The 14,317-nt window shown below is 43.2% G+C and overlaps 3 protein-coding genes across 3 annotated transcripts; 2 read left to right on the top strand and 1 right to left on the bottom strand.

Annotated features, from left to right (window-relative positions):
* The first annotated feature begins 10 nt into the window (after positions 1-10).
* Trm7-32 (tRNA methyltransferase 7-32) lies at positions 11-1,194 on the top strand. The gene is made up of 3 exons (XM_017162227.3): positions 11-204; positions 267-955; positions 1,012-1,194. Exons 1-3 carry the CDS (start codon positions 84-86, stop codon positions 1,114-1,116), a joined length of 915 nt encoding a protein of 304 aa, XP_017017716.1. The 5' UTR covers positions 11-83; the 3' UTR covers positions 1,117-1,194.
* Positions 1,195-1,206: 12 nt separating this feature from the next.
* On the bottom strand, positions 1,207-2,389 carry bdwf (bedwarfed). The gene is made up of 2 exons (XM_017162226.3): positions 1,895-2,389; positions 1,207-1,830 (listed from the first exon to the last, which is right to left on the bottom strand). Exons 1-2 carry the CDS (start codon positions 2,288-2,290, stop codon positions 1,261-1,263), a joined length of 966 nt encoding a protein of 321 aa, XP_017017715.1. The 5' UTR covers positions 2,291-2,389; the 3' UTR covers positions 1,207-1,260.
* Positions 2,390-3,102: 713 nt separating this feature from the next.
* Positions 3,103-7,974, top strand: Patr-1 (Protein associated with topo II related - 1). The gene is made up of 5 exons (XM_017162199.3): positions 3,103-3,235; positions 3,445-4,282; positions 4,404-5,959; positions 6,017-6,262; positions 6,320-7,974. The coding sequence occupies exons 1-5, from the start codon at positions 3,197-3,199 to the stop codon at positions 6,596-6,598; spliced, it is 2,958 nt and encodes a 985-aa protein (XP_017017688.1). The 5' UTR covers positions 3,103-3,196; the 3' UTR covers positions 6,599-7,974.
* The last annotated feature ends 6,343 nt before the right edge of the window (positions 7,975-14,317 follow it).

The following is a 14,317-nucleotide window of genomic DNA, read 5'->3' as shown; positions in this document are numbered from 1 at the left end:
AAGAACTAGTTCTTTTAGAGACCATCACTATTATTTCAGAGCCCCAGCATGGGACAAACTTTTAGTAAATAAAATCTTAAAATATGGGCAAAACCTCAAAGGATAAACGGGATATTTACTACCGTCAGGCGAAGGAGGAAGGCTGGCGTGCCAGGAGTGCTTTTAAGCTCCTTCACGTGGACGAAGCCTACGGTATACTTGATGGTAAGCTTAACGTGGTGGTCCCACTCCTTTCGGCTTTTAATATTTTATAAACTTTAAAACAGGCGTCCAGCGGGCGGTGGATCTGTGCGCTGCTCCTGGCAGCTGGTCGCAGGTGCTGTCCCGGAAACTATACGATCCCTGTCAAACGGACGACGAGAAGGCCGCCGTGAAGATCATTGCCGTAGACCTGCAGGCCATGGCTCCTATCCGGGGCGTTATCCAGCTACAGGGCGACATCACCAAGCAGTCCACTGCCGAAGCTATAATTGGTCATTTTGGTGGGAATAACGAGGAAAAGGCGCAGCTTGTGGTCTGCGACGGTGCCCCGGATGTCACCGGTGTCCACGAAATGGACGAGTACATGCAGCACCAGCTCTTGGTGGCAGCCCTCAGTATTGCCACCTGTGTGCTGGAAACTGGCGGCACCTTTGTGGCCAAGATCTTCAAGGGTAATGCCACCTGGCTGCTTAGCTCGCAGATGCAAATATTCTTCAAGAAATTCGACATTTACAAGCCGCCCAGTTCGCGTCCATCGAGCATAGAAGCGTTTGTAGTGTGCTCAGAGTTCTGCCTGCCCGCCGGCTACATTCCCCAGGTGATTAACACGGCTCGAGATGATATCAGAGTGCTGGCACAGAAGACTGGATCCGATGTCAACCGCCGTCTAGTGCCCTTCATCGCCTGCGGCGATTTGGGCGGTCTGAGCGATAGCTCTGGAGATCGATCTGAAGCTTCAGAAGATTCAAACGCGGTAAGAGCTGCAATTTCCAGTGTTTCTGTATTTCTTACTAATTGTTAAATCCACAGGACGTGCAATACGCCTACGATGCTGTTATGAGTGATGCATTTTATCCCTTGGAATTCAAGGAGATCATAAAAGCGGTCTTTGACGAACAATTGCAAACTAGCTAAATTTGTAAAAATAAAATATGAGTTTTAATATATTTAAATGTCACGTCTTTGTTTGCCTAAGATGGAATATAAACAACACTTACTTTAGCTTATGTAATGTCCTTAATCCTTAAGACTAAATTATTTTATTGGGTGTGAATTTTGTCATTTAAGCAACAGCTTTCGCTGTTCGATTTCTAAGAGTTTCTTCTTTAATTCGATTTTTTCCGCCATCAACTGTTCGATGGCGAGGTGGTGCCGCTTGTCCTCATACAACTTCTGCTTGTACAGGACACAGAACTCGTTAAGGGCGCTGCTCGTGGCATCGTTGACAATGCCAATATTATTGCTAATTTTCTCCAGCAGCAGTGTTTCTTCGTCGGTTCGACTCGCTGCCAACGCGGCACGTTTACTGGACTGCAGGTAAAGAGGGTCTATGTCAGCTTTGGTTTCCTCCGGCTCATAAACGAAATCGGTGGAGGTGTTCAGGGCATTAGTGTCATCCTCCGGAACCACATCCTCGACGTCGTCCACATCAAACTCGGTGGCGGAGTGGTCATCGTTCATTTCGTCGTCATCGGAAACCTTCATGATGATTTGGCTAACATCCTCGTTGAGGCGGCACAACGTGGCTATTGTTTCCTCTGACGAATTGAGACTGGTACCAAAGGGGACATTGTGCATCTCATTCTTTTCCACCTTCTTTAGGATGAACCTCTTCCAGTCCTTCAAAGCCTGTAAAAACGCAAAAGAGTGAGTAAAAAGGGTAAATGTTATTCAGAGGCGAAGGATTTCCCACCTTCTTCCAGGTGGCCACGTCCTTTCGCGGGGGTCCATGACGATTCAGGTCTGAGGTGAGCTGCTCCCACAACGACTCCAAATTGCTCCGCGTTTCCCACGTCGGGTTCTGCAGCAGCCGCGGATGCTTCTTTACGAACTCAAGCAGGATCACCTCCTGCGTCGAGTTCCGAGGCTTGCCCTTATTCCGGTCCATGGCGCTACTGCTACCCGTCGTTTGATATTTGTATTTGTGGTTCTGCGACAGGGGAGACGTTGGGTGCATCCTGTTCATGTGTTTGCTGAGATTGGTGGTGGTCGTCTTGTAGGACAACTTTGCCTTGCAGATGTTGCACAACGCATAGGTGTCATCCACAGCCCGGAAGAAACACCAAATTTCACTCGTTTTTCGCTTCATTTAAGCTCCTTCCACGGGTTAAATAAGTTGTTTTGGAAAATAATCAGTCTTCTCAAAAAGAACCAGTAATTTAGGGATGTGCTGGCAACGAACTAACCGATAGTTCGGAACTGGTTCAGGATATCGCCTGTCCAGTGATTATATGGGGTAGTCTTTGCAGTAAAAAATAAAATTTTAAATATTTCAATTTATTTTTATTTAATTATTAAGGATTGTAGGCTCTAGATGCCGAAATTGGTATACCCTTGCATTTTGAATCAGGCGTTGAATTTGAAATCGACCATAACTAAGGCTAAAATTTATTAATTTCCATTCGCAAAGCTTTTTTGTGGTGGTAATTATTATTTATTAATTATTATAAATATTTTTTATTTATTTTTTTAAATTAATTATTTTTTTAATTTAAGGCCTTCATATACCACCAAGAAGACCTAAGGTATGTGCAATGCACATATGGAATTTAAAAAGATTTCTTAAATTTATAGTTATTAGTAAAAATAAAAAAAAAAATATTATAACTCGACCATTTAATTAATTTTTTTTTTTTAATTCCAGCATTGGCAGTTTTAAAATTGATAATTCTAATAAAATTTTTGAAATATTTGAGATTTTTTTTTGCCAAAAATGTATACATATGATGTAAAGGGTCGGAGATGACTCCTTCACTGCGATTGCAAAATAATTTCTTTCTTTTTTTAGTTTAATTTTAATTTTACAGAAACAAAGATTTAAAAGCTTTATTTAATTAACTTTAGTTGCAATTAATTAATTAATAAAATGCAATCGATAGCTGCTCTTTCGATAGTGGTATCGATAGCCGCCCGACCGGCCATCGCTAGGTCACACTGGTGACAACTTGTCACTGACAAGTCATGATAATTTTTTTTAAAGCAATAGTTTTTCGCCATGGATGACTCGTTTTTCGGCTTCGATACAACTATACCGGTGAGCAAGGGGCGCCTCCACGGGTGTAGTTTTATGGGGAAAGAAATCTGGCCCGGCGGGAGCGGCATTTGAGTGGAGATTTTTCTTCGAAACAGCCTCTTCGTGTGCGCTTTTCACCTCCGGAGGTTTCGCAAAAGGGGGCAATCGAAGGCCAGCGGGGGCCGTGGACGAGCGTGATTTAAATGTATTTGTATCAATTGCATCCCCAGGACGAGGACGGTGGCGACGGGCGCATTGCGGAGGAGGAGTATGATGCACTGAACGACGAAACCTTCGGATCGGCGATAAATGGCGACTGGGAGGAGGCCCACGAGACGATGGTGCGCCTCGGCGGCAATGGCGAGCGGGTGCGCAAGCGGCCCGCAGACGCGTCTGCTGGCGGGAGCACGGATGTGGATTTTCCCGACCATGGCAATGGAGCCTTTCGGCACCAGAACCTGCTGTCGTCCGGTCCGTCGTCCATCGGCTCTACACCGGCCCCGTTCAATGCCCCCTTCAGGCAGGCGCGCCATATTGGCGATTCCGACCTGGAGTTGAACCTCTCTTCGATGAAGCTGGACGACATGGACCTTTCCACATTTGCCGACAGCGAGGCCAGTGGTCTGAGCAATCGGATCAATCTGGACTCTGCCGTCTGGGCGTCGCAGCCATTTCCGAACAACCAGCCACTCTTTCGAGAGCCCCTGCGCAGCGCCTTCAAGCCACAGCAGCCGCACCAGCAACAGCACCAGATGAAGCCTCCGCCGGAGACTAATGCCAACTTCCCGCTGCACCACCTGCCGCCGCCACCATCGCAGCAGGCCGGGCCAAAGATCACCACTCTCGAGGACATTGAACGCAATATGATTATCCAGCAGGCAATGCCCAAGCAGCAACAGCAACAACAGCCGCCGCCGCAGCAGCATCACCATCAACAGCCATCAACAGAGCGAAAGATGTTCGACGACTTCAGCCTGAGCAACAGGCAGCAGGTGGCCACACCAACTATGATGCATCAGCAGAAGCAGCCCCCGCAGCAGCAGGCGTTACAACAGCAGCAACACAAGGGTAAGCCAGCCATTTGTGTGCTTTATTAGTTGGAAAAACATTGAAACCAAATATAAATATTGAGTCCCCTTCTCAAGATCCAATTTCTGGCTAACATAAACATTAAAATTTCGATTCACAGCACCTCCTGGCTTCTTGGGAACGCCGCAGACCTCTCCACCCAGGCCAAATTTGGGCTTCCCTGGTCCCCATCAACTGCCCGAGCTGCTCCCGACACCGCCGTCGCAGCAGCAACTAAACGGCATGGGTGGCAATCGAGCGCCTCCCGGCTTTATCTATCCGCCGGGTATGCCCGGCAATATGCCCCAACTGCCGCAGCATCCGCTGATGCCCCAGCACTTGCCGCCCAACTTTCCGTTGCCCGGCGGCAACCAGCGCCCACTGCCCAATCCGCACGCCCTGCCCACGGCTCTGAACAACTTTGCCATGCATCCGAGCTTCAATGCAATGCGCGCCGCTGGCCTCCATCCGGCGGCCTTCATGCAGCCGCCACATCCGCACCAGATGCAGCAGCCGCGGATGCCGCCGCATCCACTGCAGTCGGCCAATAGCCTGCTCGGTCAGCAGCCAAACTCCATGTACAACATGTTTAACATGAGGCTGGTGCAGGAGATCCAGCAGAACCATCCGCTGCTCCAGCAGGCCGCCGTGGCCCGGCAGATGCAGCAAAGCCGTGCCGGCTCCGTGGTCAGCGACCGCCAAAAGAACCAGATGCAGCAGCAGCAGCAGCTCGGTCGGCGTCCGGATGGGAACTATCCATTGGAGGAGTACGATGAGTACGCGAACCTGATGAGTACCCGTGACAAGCACTGGCTGATTGGGATCCAGCTGTCGCAGTTGAACACGGACACGCCGTACATCGACGATTACTACTTCACGGTGCACAGGGAACGCAAGGCTCAGCAGAACGGGCAGATGCGCAACAGCCAGGCGCACAAGGACAACCAGCTGAACCATCCGCTCACCCAGCCGCGCGGCCATGCGCAGCTCATCCTCGTCCAGCTGGGCAACAAGAATGGAACTCGCAATGGCCATGGACGCGAGCGCCGCAACTCGGAGAACACCAGCAGCACGGGCGGAGGCAGCACGAACAATGGGCCTGGTGGCAACAACAACAACCTGACCGGTTACATCTTCTCGCCGTTGAAATTTGAGAACTCGCTGGGCAAGCTGCAGTATGGCAGTGTGACGGCGCCGCGCAAAATCATAGACGCCGACATAATGGGCGGCGAATCGAGCACAGGCACCGATGCCACCGCTACGTCCTCCACCAGCACGAACCCCAAATCCAACGCAGGAACTCCACTGCTGCCCTCGGCAAGCAGCGAAGTCAATCCGAGCAGCATGCGAAAGTCGCGTCACATTTTGCTGTTGATCGAGACGCTGTACCGCTATCTGCTCAAGCTGGAGGATCTGGAGAGCCCCGAGGTCATGGCCACCATAGAGCTGAAAAAGAAAAAGGAGGCCGAGCGTATCGCAGCCCTAGAGCAGCTGGAGTTGGCCAACAAAACGGCCGAAGAACGGGCCGGCGAGGCAGCCAATCCGCAGACCATGAATCCGCAATTAAAGAACAAGTTCAACTACGAGGTGGAGACGAGGTCGGCTCTGGTCAATAAGTTAAGGGCGGGTCTGGCCTTTGACAAGGTGGTGTCCATGATGAATGTGCGCAAGGGAAAGGTGAGTTGGGGAAAATATTGAAAAGTATGGTAACGCAACAATACTTTATCCTTGTAGATTCTTCTCCGTCGCATTATGCCCTTCATTGCGGATCAAAGCGTTTGCTGGACAGTTTGGAGCGGTGTCTTCTGTTCGCTCCAGACCGTAGTGAAGAAGGACAAGGACGATGTTGAGGGACTCTTGTACGCACTCTATCCAGAATTTAAGAAGCACATCAGCAAGGCCAGTTTCGAGAACCTAGTGAGCATTTCAGCAGCCATCACGCTGAACGACAAGAAGCTGACGGGCATCTTCTGCAGTCGCGTAAGTTATCCCTACTTTTGTTTGCTAAAACGTACCAACTGATTGCTTCGCTTGTAGTTCGGAATCCTTTCACTGGTTGCCCTTATACTGCGCGCCGAGGAATTATATGTTTCCCGAACGGACTCCACCCTCATCGAGGAAAACAGGCAGAGGTGGCGAGAATTTTTGGCACAGGTAGCGTCCTGCCTTAATCGCACCATTCAGAATCAGACCATCTCGGCGGCCATCGAGTCGGATGCGATTCAGCCGCTAATGGACCACTTTGAGCGGTTCAAAGACCTAAAGCTGGACGCCCTCTTAGCGTTAATAACCGAAGCCAGGCATCAAATCGATTAGGTTGCGTTTCTAGCCTTTTATTTCACCTGATCGGGAGGATTCAGATAATTGTAAAATTGATGTAGTCGAGTTCAGTTTGCTTTACTCAACTACGCATATGTTTGTATAAATTATGTATCCAATACTTACATATGTACCGATATGTACGACCGTGTTTACTTGAAAACATATTGCTGCTACAGGGTATACAAATCTCACGCGGAAAATGAGAGAGTACTCGGCGACGGTCAATAAACTTTGATAATAGTTTGTTAGAAACGTTATTTTATCCGAAATTATGTGCACACACACACACACATTGTATAAGAGACAGAAGAGAACATGTTTTATAAATAATATATATCGAATGGTAGGTTTTGCTCATTGTACATACTATATCATTTCGTATTTGATAAGGAGTACTTTTCCGGCATTTTCTTTAGAGATTTATTATGATAATCCCCCCTATATCATTCTGATAATTTTCCTACTTTGTCATCGAATTGAAACAATAACTAAAGGACTTTCACTATAATTTGTACGCCTCGAACGGAGGACGAAACTATAATATGTATCTACAACTAAAACACTTTTTAGCGCCTTTATGCATACTCGTCTAAACAGGCAACCATTAATAGCTATTTACTTTCCTGGTATTTGTAAATATCGGTTTTATGAAATTTCTCCTATACGTATAATACATTTTGGGTTTCATTGAATCAAATTTGTGTAAGACCCGATCTAATCATAATCGAGACATTCAGCATAAATGTGTACTAAATAATTAGCATTGTGAGTGGTGCCAGTCGAGAAAACGTGTTTATTACAACAAAATGATCAAAATTGTGATACATTTTGACTTTTTAACCTAAACGAGACGAAGATGGTCGGAAAAAATTAGTGTAACACAAAGAAAATTTCAAATTAGAAAAAGAAAAAGAAAAAAAAAACCCAACAAAAAAAATGCAATTTTCGTAAACCTTTTGTAACGCAACGGATAGATATTTGTTGTAAGAATCCGTTGTGAAACATTTTCATTTTATTTCGTTTATTTTTAGTTTTATTTCTTTTTTTTATCATTTTTGACCATTGTGCTTAAGTATATTTTTTAAAAATTGAATTCATGTTTGTATCTACAATGGTAATACCATTCGATTGCGCAAGATTACGATGCTTTTTGTAAGCAAGTCAAGAGTCAAAGTACGATAGCTGTTTAAGAACGTAAAAGCATATACAATAATTATTGTAGATTAATTTGTATTTATCACCTGAAAAAAACAACAAAACACTTTCAATTTTTTTTAAACTTAAATATGTTTGCAGATTGAAAAACCAACTTTTAAAATTCATATGATTTCAAGGAGTATAATAAATAAAGCATACCATTTCACAGAACACACCGAAACCAAAGAAGGTCTTTTATATGGAATATAGATTATATTGGAAAAGATTACAATATTATAAATGTTTATGAGGTAAATTTATGTTTTTTTCGAAGAAAGTAATACGGCAAGAAAAGTTATAATTCTTAGTGCTAGCTCAGGGTCGTGATTTTGCCGATGTGGTTTATTCTATTTTCTCTATATATCCCATAAAATTATAGAAATCTAAATCTAGAAACAAAAAAAATTGACTTGGTCCAAACAAAATTAAAATTATTTTATCTACAAGTATTAGTTTTGTAGTAGTATTTTTTAAAGCTAGAAGTCTAATTTCTTGATACGTTTCAAGAACTTTCCTTTGGGTAATAATAATTACAATTACATCCATATGAACAATTGTAAACGACCGCGCAATGTGCTTATCATAGTTGGGGGCCAGGGGCTGCTCCATCGCATCAATGGAGAGCGGTGACAGACCGTGCTTTGTGTCTGTCTGCGTTTTGTTTTTGGCGCAGAATCAAGCGTCGAAGTGTCGGCTGTCGGCAGTTGGCCCGTCGTCAGTAAGGGACATTTTGTTGGGCGGAGGCGCCAAAGTGCGTAACAAGTGGCGGCGGCGCGCTCGAGAATTGTTGCAAATTTCTGAGTCGGCGACGCCAAACCACGGCGGCACGGCGACGGTCACCAAGACGACAACTTGTCGGCAGCAGTGCCAGTCCCAGCGCCCAGCTCGAAGGGATGCGAAGCCCACGCACCCATGCCCACCCCACACAGCCACATGCCAGCAGCATTTTGTACACTTGGAAAAAGGAGGTAGGTGGAATTAGGATTTAAAAAGATTTTATGTTTTGAAATGAATATATCCTTGCGGTGTATTATTATTTAAGACAAAAGCTTGAAACCCAGTGTAGAAGTCAATTTCGACCCCATAAATCATATATATTCTTGATCAGCATCAACAGGGGAATCTTTCTAGATATGTCAGGAGAAAATCGATTTTTGGCCATTTTTGCAAAATTTTATAAGGGGTTACATCATTAAAATTTTTGATTTTGATAAAAAATTGAATTTTCAAAATTTTCAAATGAAGTATGCAGATTTATAAACTGTAGAAAATCTGGCACAGAACAGTTTTCCGATTTAAAATGAATGCTCATTTGGCCGAGTTATGATATTTTTAATTTAAAAAAATCAAGAAGTTTTTTAATATAAAAATCCGATTTTATAATACAAAATAATATTTTTCTAAGTGAAGAAATCATTTTCGACCCCATAAACCATATATATTCTTGATCAGCATCAACAGGGAAATCTTTCTAGATATGTTAGGAAGAAATCGATTTTTTGGCCATTTTTGCGAAATTTGATAAGGGGTAACATCATTAAAATTAGCTAATATGGCCAAAAATTTTGATTTCTTAAAATTTTAAATTTGGTATGCAGTTTTTTTAAATTAATAACAACTAACACAAAACTGCTTTCCGAATCGAAATTAATTCATTTTTGGCTTAGTTATGATATATTTTAATTGTTACCTGCAAGGGTATACAAACTTTGGCTGGCCAAAGTTAGCTTTCTTTCTTGTTTTAAGTATATTATAATTCAATAAATTAAAATTATTATACCCTTTAAGGGTATAAACATACGTTATTTCCCTATGTTTCCCCACTTTGGCGCCAAAAGTATGACGTTATTCATCGATTCCCAGCATTTTCTGCAAGTGTAAGCAAAGGCTAGACTTAGACAGACGATTGCGGCGACCAGTCGCCCGGCGATGCTTCTTCGGCGACACCGACAATGCCACGACGACGACAACACGCGACAGGACTCTGTCGAGGAGCGGAGCGGAGCAGACAGTGCCGCAGTTCTGGCCAGGATAGTACACAGCCCCGGACGGGACAGGACACTGGCGGATGCGGATACGCAGAACTTTGATTTGCGAACGGGCCAAGTGTGCGCCACTGGGCGCCGTTATTATTGCCACCATTGGCGCGCCAAACGCCGCTGCTCTCACAATTAGATGCGAAAATAGCCGGCGCGTCGATGATGACGAGTTATTGTCGCGTCTATCTGGTCGTTGTTTTTGTTGACGACACCGCCGTCGATGGGGGGGAAAATGGGGGAAGGGGACAAAGGATGGGGACAGAAGGATGAAGCCTTCTCCCTTTGCAAGAACACATTATAGCACATTAAAATGTGGGTGAACCAGGATCTGGAATGATCCATGCCATCTGCTTCAAAGGATCTCAAATGAGTTTTAATTATAAACAAAGATCAACTGATAAGTTACACTTAAAATAAAATCATTTCAGATCACTAAGACTGGATCTTAAAAAGGTAAAATAAAGTATTTTAGTTTGAAATATCCCAAAGAATTTGGTGCCTGTAAACTATTCCAATGTGGCGTATACGTAATTTAGAAGTACATTTTGACATATTTTTTATCAATATAATTATATAAAATCAATTTCAATATTTAAAAATATTTTTAAATACATATGTAAACATATTCAAGTTTTTTAAATCGTTATTTGTTTTTTAAAGTCCCCAGCTCTTCCCTTATTGTACATGCATAAAATAGACCTGCCCAGAAAAGCCTTGATTAACTTGACGTTCAACCTGGTTATATTTGATTTAACAGCTTAATTACCGGTTAATGAGAATCGCTGTTTGGATTTTTCCGCCAATTGCCAAGGGGTCGTCGCCGTGCACAGTGAAGGTGGGGGAAATGTAAACTTTCCCTTCCCATTTGGAACTAGGGCTTGCTGTGCGGTTTAGGCCAACTTGGGCCGCCAGTCGCCATCGTCAGACGCCGGCAGCCAGCATTTGAAAAACGAAATGGCGCGCAGATTGGTTTCGGCTTAGACACCACTGCGACTACGACTAGACTAGACTAGACGCCAACTAAAAATTTATGTACTTGCTCCGCTATGCTTTTTGCAGTCCCTCAATTTCTTTCAATTTAATCGGGTTTCTTATTCTTGTTATTGTGTAAGTATGAGGATGTTAACAAGACATTAATTAATCAAGATAATCGCAGAGAGATTTGGTTAGATGTGTAATATAAGTTTGACCTACTAAGAGAAAAATAATCATATGAATAAATCCATTTTTTGTGACTTAAAATATATAAACAAATTCAAAAAAGGCAAGAAATATTTGTAAACAAAATAAAAATAAATTATTTAATGTGTTATTATATCTAGATAATTATTTAATATAACTAATCCCAACACAACTAGAAATGCGTAATGCCCAAACCTAAATAAATTCCATAATGAAATATCAAATTATTGAAAAAACATTATAACTCAATTCCAAGATGCCGCCAGCTCCGGTAGCCAAAAACCAAAACAAACAAAAACCCAAACAACTAATGTGCCCCACAGAAAAAGCAACCGGGGAAAGACAATAAACTCGGATAACCAGCCATACATATGCATGTGCCAGTGCCAGTGGCGGGCCAGTATGGGTGCATGAATAGCCGGAGTGGAGACTACACTGACAATGAGTCAGAATTCGGGACGCGGACGAGTGGCGTCGGCGTCCAAGGCGGACTCCAACTCGCAAGCTCGCTTCAGACGACGGCGGCGACGGCGCCTTGTCCAATGATTCTTCCGTGCCGCCGGCGAGTCCGAGTCCGCGTCCGTGCGCAGTGCCACAAGTCCCAAGTGCGCACCCGTATCCGTGGCTATAAAAGGACGACTCCTGCCACGGACAGGCGCTTAGTTGGCTTAGAAATGTGCCACAGGACACGTCGGGCTACATCGGTAGAGTTCAAACGCGCGCCATCATAATAGTGCATTCAAAAAGGAACAAAACATTACAAATAATTATAACAAAGAGTGCAATTTATTAAACAGACAAGAGGAATTACATAAACATAAAGATAATCAATGACAAATAAACCAGGTTAGTCAAGTTTTCAATCAATAAAAAGATGATTATAAACTTTGTGGAAAATAAATGTAAATATTTGTATATACTTACGAATGTTTAAGAAATATTTAAGAACTCTACAAGTAAAAATAACAAAGTGGAGTTGTCTAGTTCTTGTCAAAATATTTAAAAATACTTGTGGTTTTTAAGGAATATAAACTATCTTGGAATTCTTCTTTATTTCAAAGAGATGCATAAATAATTATGAATAAATGGTCAAATACAATCAGGAAATAATCTAAATTATTCTCTTTGAAACATAAAACTTAACTATTACCGATCTCTGCCGAAATATTCCCTTAACAAAGACCTCTGATCAAAATTAACAGGTAAGTCGATCTGGCTTTCGAGAGCTCAAAGGCCAGACAAATTCTTCCGACTTCAGGGAACAGGGACACACGCTACTCAGATTTATCTTCTTTGAATGAACTCTCAAAAATTAGCTTATGAAACTTAAAACCTAACCAAGAGCGAGGGAAACGGAGACAGACGTGAATATCAATGAATAAGAAACCAACCTGCAACTCGTTAAGGGGAATACAAATCTCAAAGAGTTGCACAGGATAAGAAGATGTTGATGGAACGATGCTAAACTGGTTTTCCGCTCTGCCAGGAATTTTGTCTGTTTCGGAGGAAGTCGCTGCCGCTGATAGCCGATTGCAGAAGATGCGCCAAGAATGCGAATGAAGACGAGGATGAGGACTCTCAAGGATGAATGACCACCCAAGTGGGCCCCTGTCAACTGAACAATTATTCGGGAGCGAAAAAAAGAGGGTCAGAAGATCAAGTACCATTACAGCTTATTAGCCTCGGCAGGTTTATTCTTAAAGCAGTGTGGGAAATTTTGTAAATAAAGCAGATCCTAATCCCACCGATTTCTAGTCTTTCAAGATCATTTTTCGCTAGCCTCAAACCGTACTTCCCAGAATTCTGCAGATAGCAAATTATAGTTTTTTTTTCCTTGCTGGAAAACATTCTGAATGACCCCGAATTCCACAGTTTGTCGGCATTCCCAAAAGATTTCTGTTCTTCCCGAAAAAAAACAAGGCCGAAACCGAAACCCGATACTTTCCCAGCATGCTAACGCGTTGACTGTGGGGCGAGTTAAGATTTCATAGATGACCATCTACTATATAAGCCTTGCCCATATTTATGCTAATCTACATACATATGTGCCACGTTATGCATTTCTACATACTATATGTAGATGTCAGTTTTATGGAGCTAAATTCTCAAGATGGGCATGGGCACGTGTAGAATTATGACATTCGATACAAGATCTTTAGCTAAACAGAGCGGCTAATATCAGATCATGTGAAATATTGCTTATTTCTTTAAAAGAAACGGATAATTCGGATAAAATTCTGTTTATATAACATATTTTAAAGGATTAACGGCCTTAATATACTTGAGATTAAGTTATACTTCATCATACTTTCAAATATAATCTTATTGCAAATATACTTAAATATAATCTTCATATTTGTATAAACTTTAGTCATCTTAATTTTCAGTTTTTATAAGTGAAATCCAAATAATTAACCCTCAGCAGTAAACGAGTCTTCAAAGTTAGCTTTACCTGTCTTATTATTTGTTTAGCATTTGCGGAATGTCTTTGGTATCACAAGAAAATAATGTATTCAAACTCCTGCTGCTGTCTCGTCCGGACTCCGGAGGTGATGCCTCCACAAGACGGGGGCGGGGGCCTGGTGTCCGATCCCCATCCCAACACCGAACCCCCTTCTTAACTCCTCGACTCTCGACTCTCTCGGTTATTTAACGCTCACGACGCCGGTTCGCGGCGATCGAATTCCTCCTGCGAAGAAGATCAGCGGTCGGCCGACAGTTCCACTCCACAAGTGGCCGACTGGGTTCTCCTGTTCCCGACCTGTTATTATCGTAATGACGGGAGCCTATTTGCTTTTGTGTTTTCAAGTCGTCCAAACGAGAGACAATTATGTAGTTTTGCTGGAACTGACGAACCAAGCAGGGTTCCTGCTGCAACGTGGCACTGAGAAAAAATTTGTATACTTAGGAAAACTTAATATAATGTATAAATGTTAACTAAGTAGTAAGCATCGATATTTTTTTATAGGTTTTTTATTATTGATTTTAAGACTTTCTTGCTTTATTTTATTAGTAAAAAGACATTTTTTCGCGCAGTGTTCGCTCCGATCCTCGCAGAGTACGCTTGTGTGAGTGGGCACGCTGCAGGGGCGCCAGTTTGTATGGGCGTGCGTGTGTCCGTTTGTCCGGGTGTCTGGGCAGACATGGGCAAGGCAATTGCAACTGATATGCCCTTGATCACAAACATTCATCACATTTTGCGTCCACGAAGAGCGCGCTAAATGTGCCTTTGCTCCTCAGGTTTGCCGCCCTGGATAGGGAGGGAGTTAGGTTTTTCTTCGGTTTTTTAGCGATA

Source organism: Drosophila kikkawai, chromosome 3R (assembly GCF_030179895.1).
Source record: "Drosophila kikkawai strain 14028-0561.14 chromosome 3R, DkikHiC1v2, whole genome shotgun sequence".
Taxonomy (NCBI): domain Eukaryota; kingdom Metazoa; phylum Arthropoda; class Insecta; order Diptera; family Drosophilidae; genus Drosophila; species Drosophila kikkawai.
Note: the sequence above shows the minus strand (reverse complement) of the source record. Positions and strands in the feature narration are given on the sequence as shown.

Coding starts and splice junctions, on each gene's coding strand:
- Trm7-32 (XM_017162227.3), top strand. CDS start 84: ATGGGCAAAACCTCAAAGGATAAACGGGATATTTACTACCGTCAGGCG. Junction 205..266: donor AGCCTACGGTATACTTGATG/GTAAGCTTAACG, acceptor ACTTTAAAACAG/GCGTCCAGCGGGCGGTGGAT. Junction 956..1,011: donor CTTCAGAAGATTCAAACGCG/GTAAGAGCTGCA, acceptor TTAAATCCACAG/GACGTGCAATACGCCTACGA.
- bdwf (XM_017162226.3), bottom strand. CDS start 2,290: ATGAAGCGAAAAACGAGTGAAATTTGGTGTTTCTTCCGGGCTGTGGAT. Junction 1,831..1,894: donor ACGTGGCCACCTGGAAGAAG/GTGGGAAATCCT, acceptor GCGTTTTTACAG/GCTTTGAAGGACTGGAAGAG.
- Patr-1 (XM_017162199.3), top strand. CDS start 3,197: ATGGATGACTCGTTTTTCGGCTTCGATACAACTATACCG. Junction 3,236..3,444: donor GCTTCGATACAACTATACCG/GTGAGCAAGGGG, acceptor TTGCATCCCCAG/GACGAGGACGGTGGCGACGG. Junction 4,283..4,403: donor ACAACAGCAGCAACACAAGG/GTAAGCCAGCCA, acceptor TTCGATTCACAG/CACCTCCTGGCTTCTTGGGA.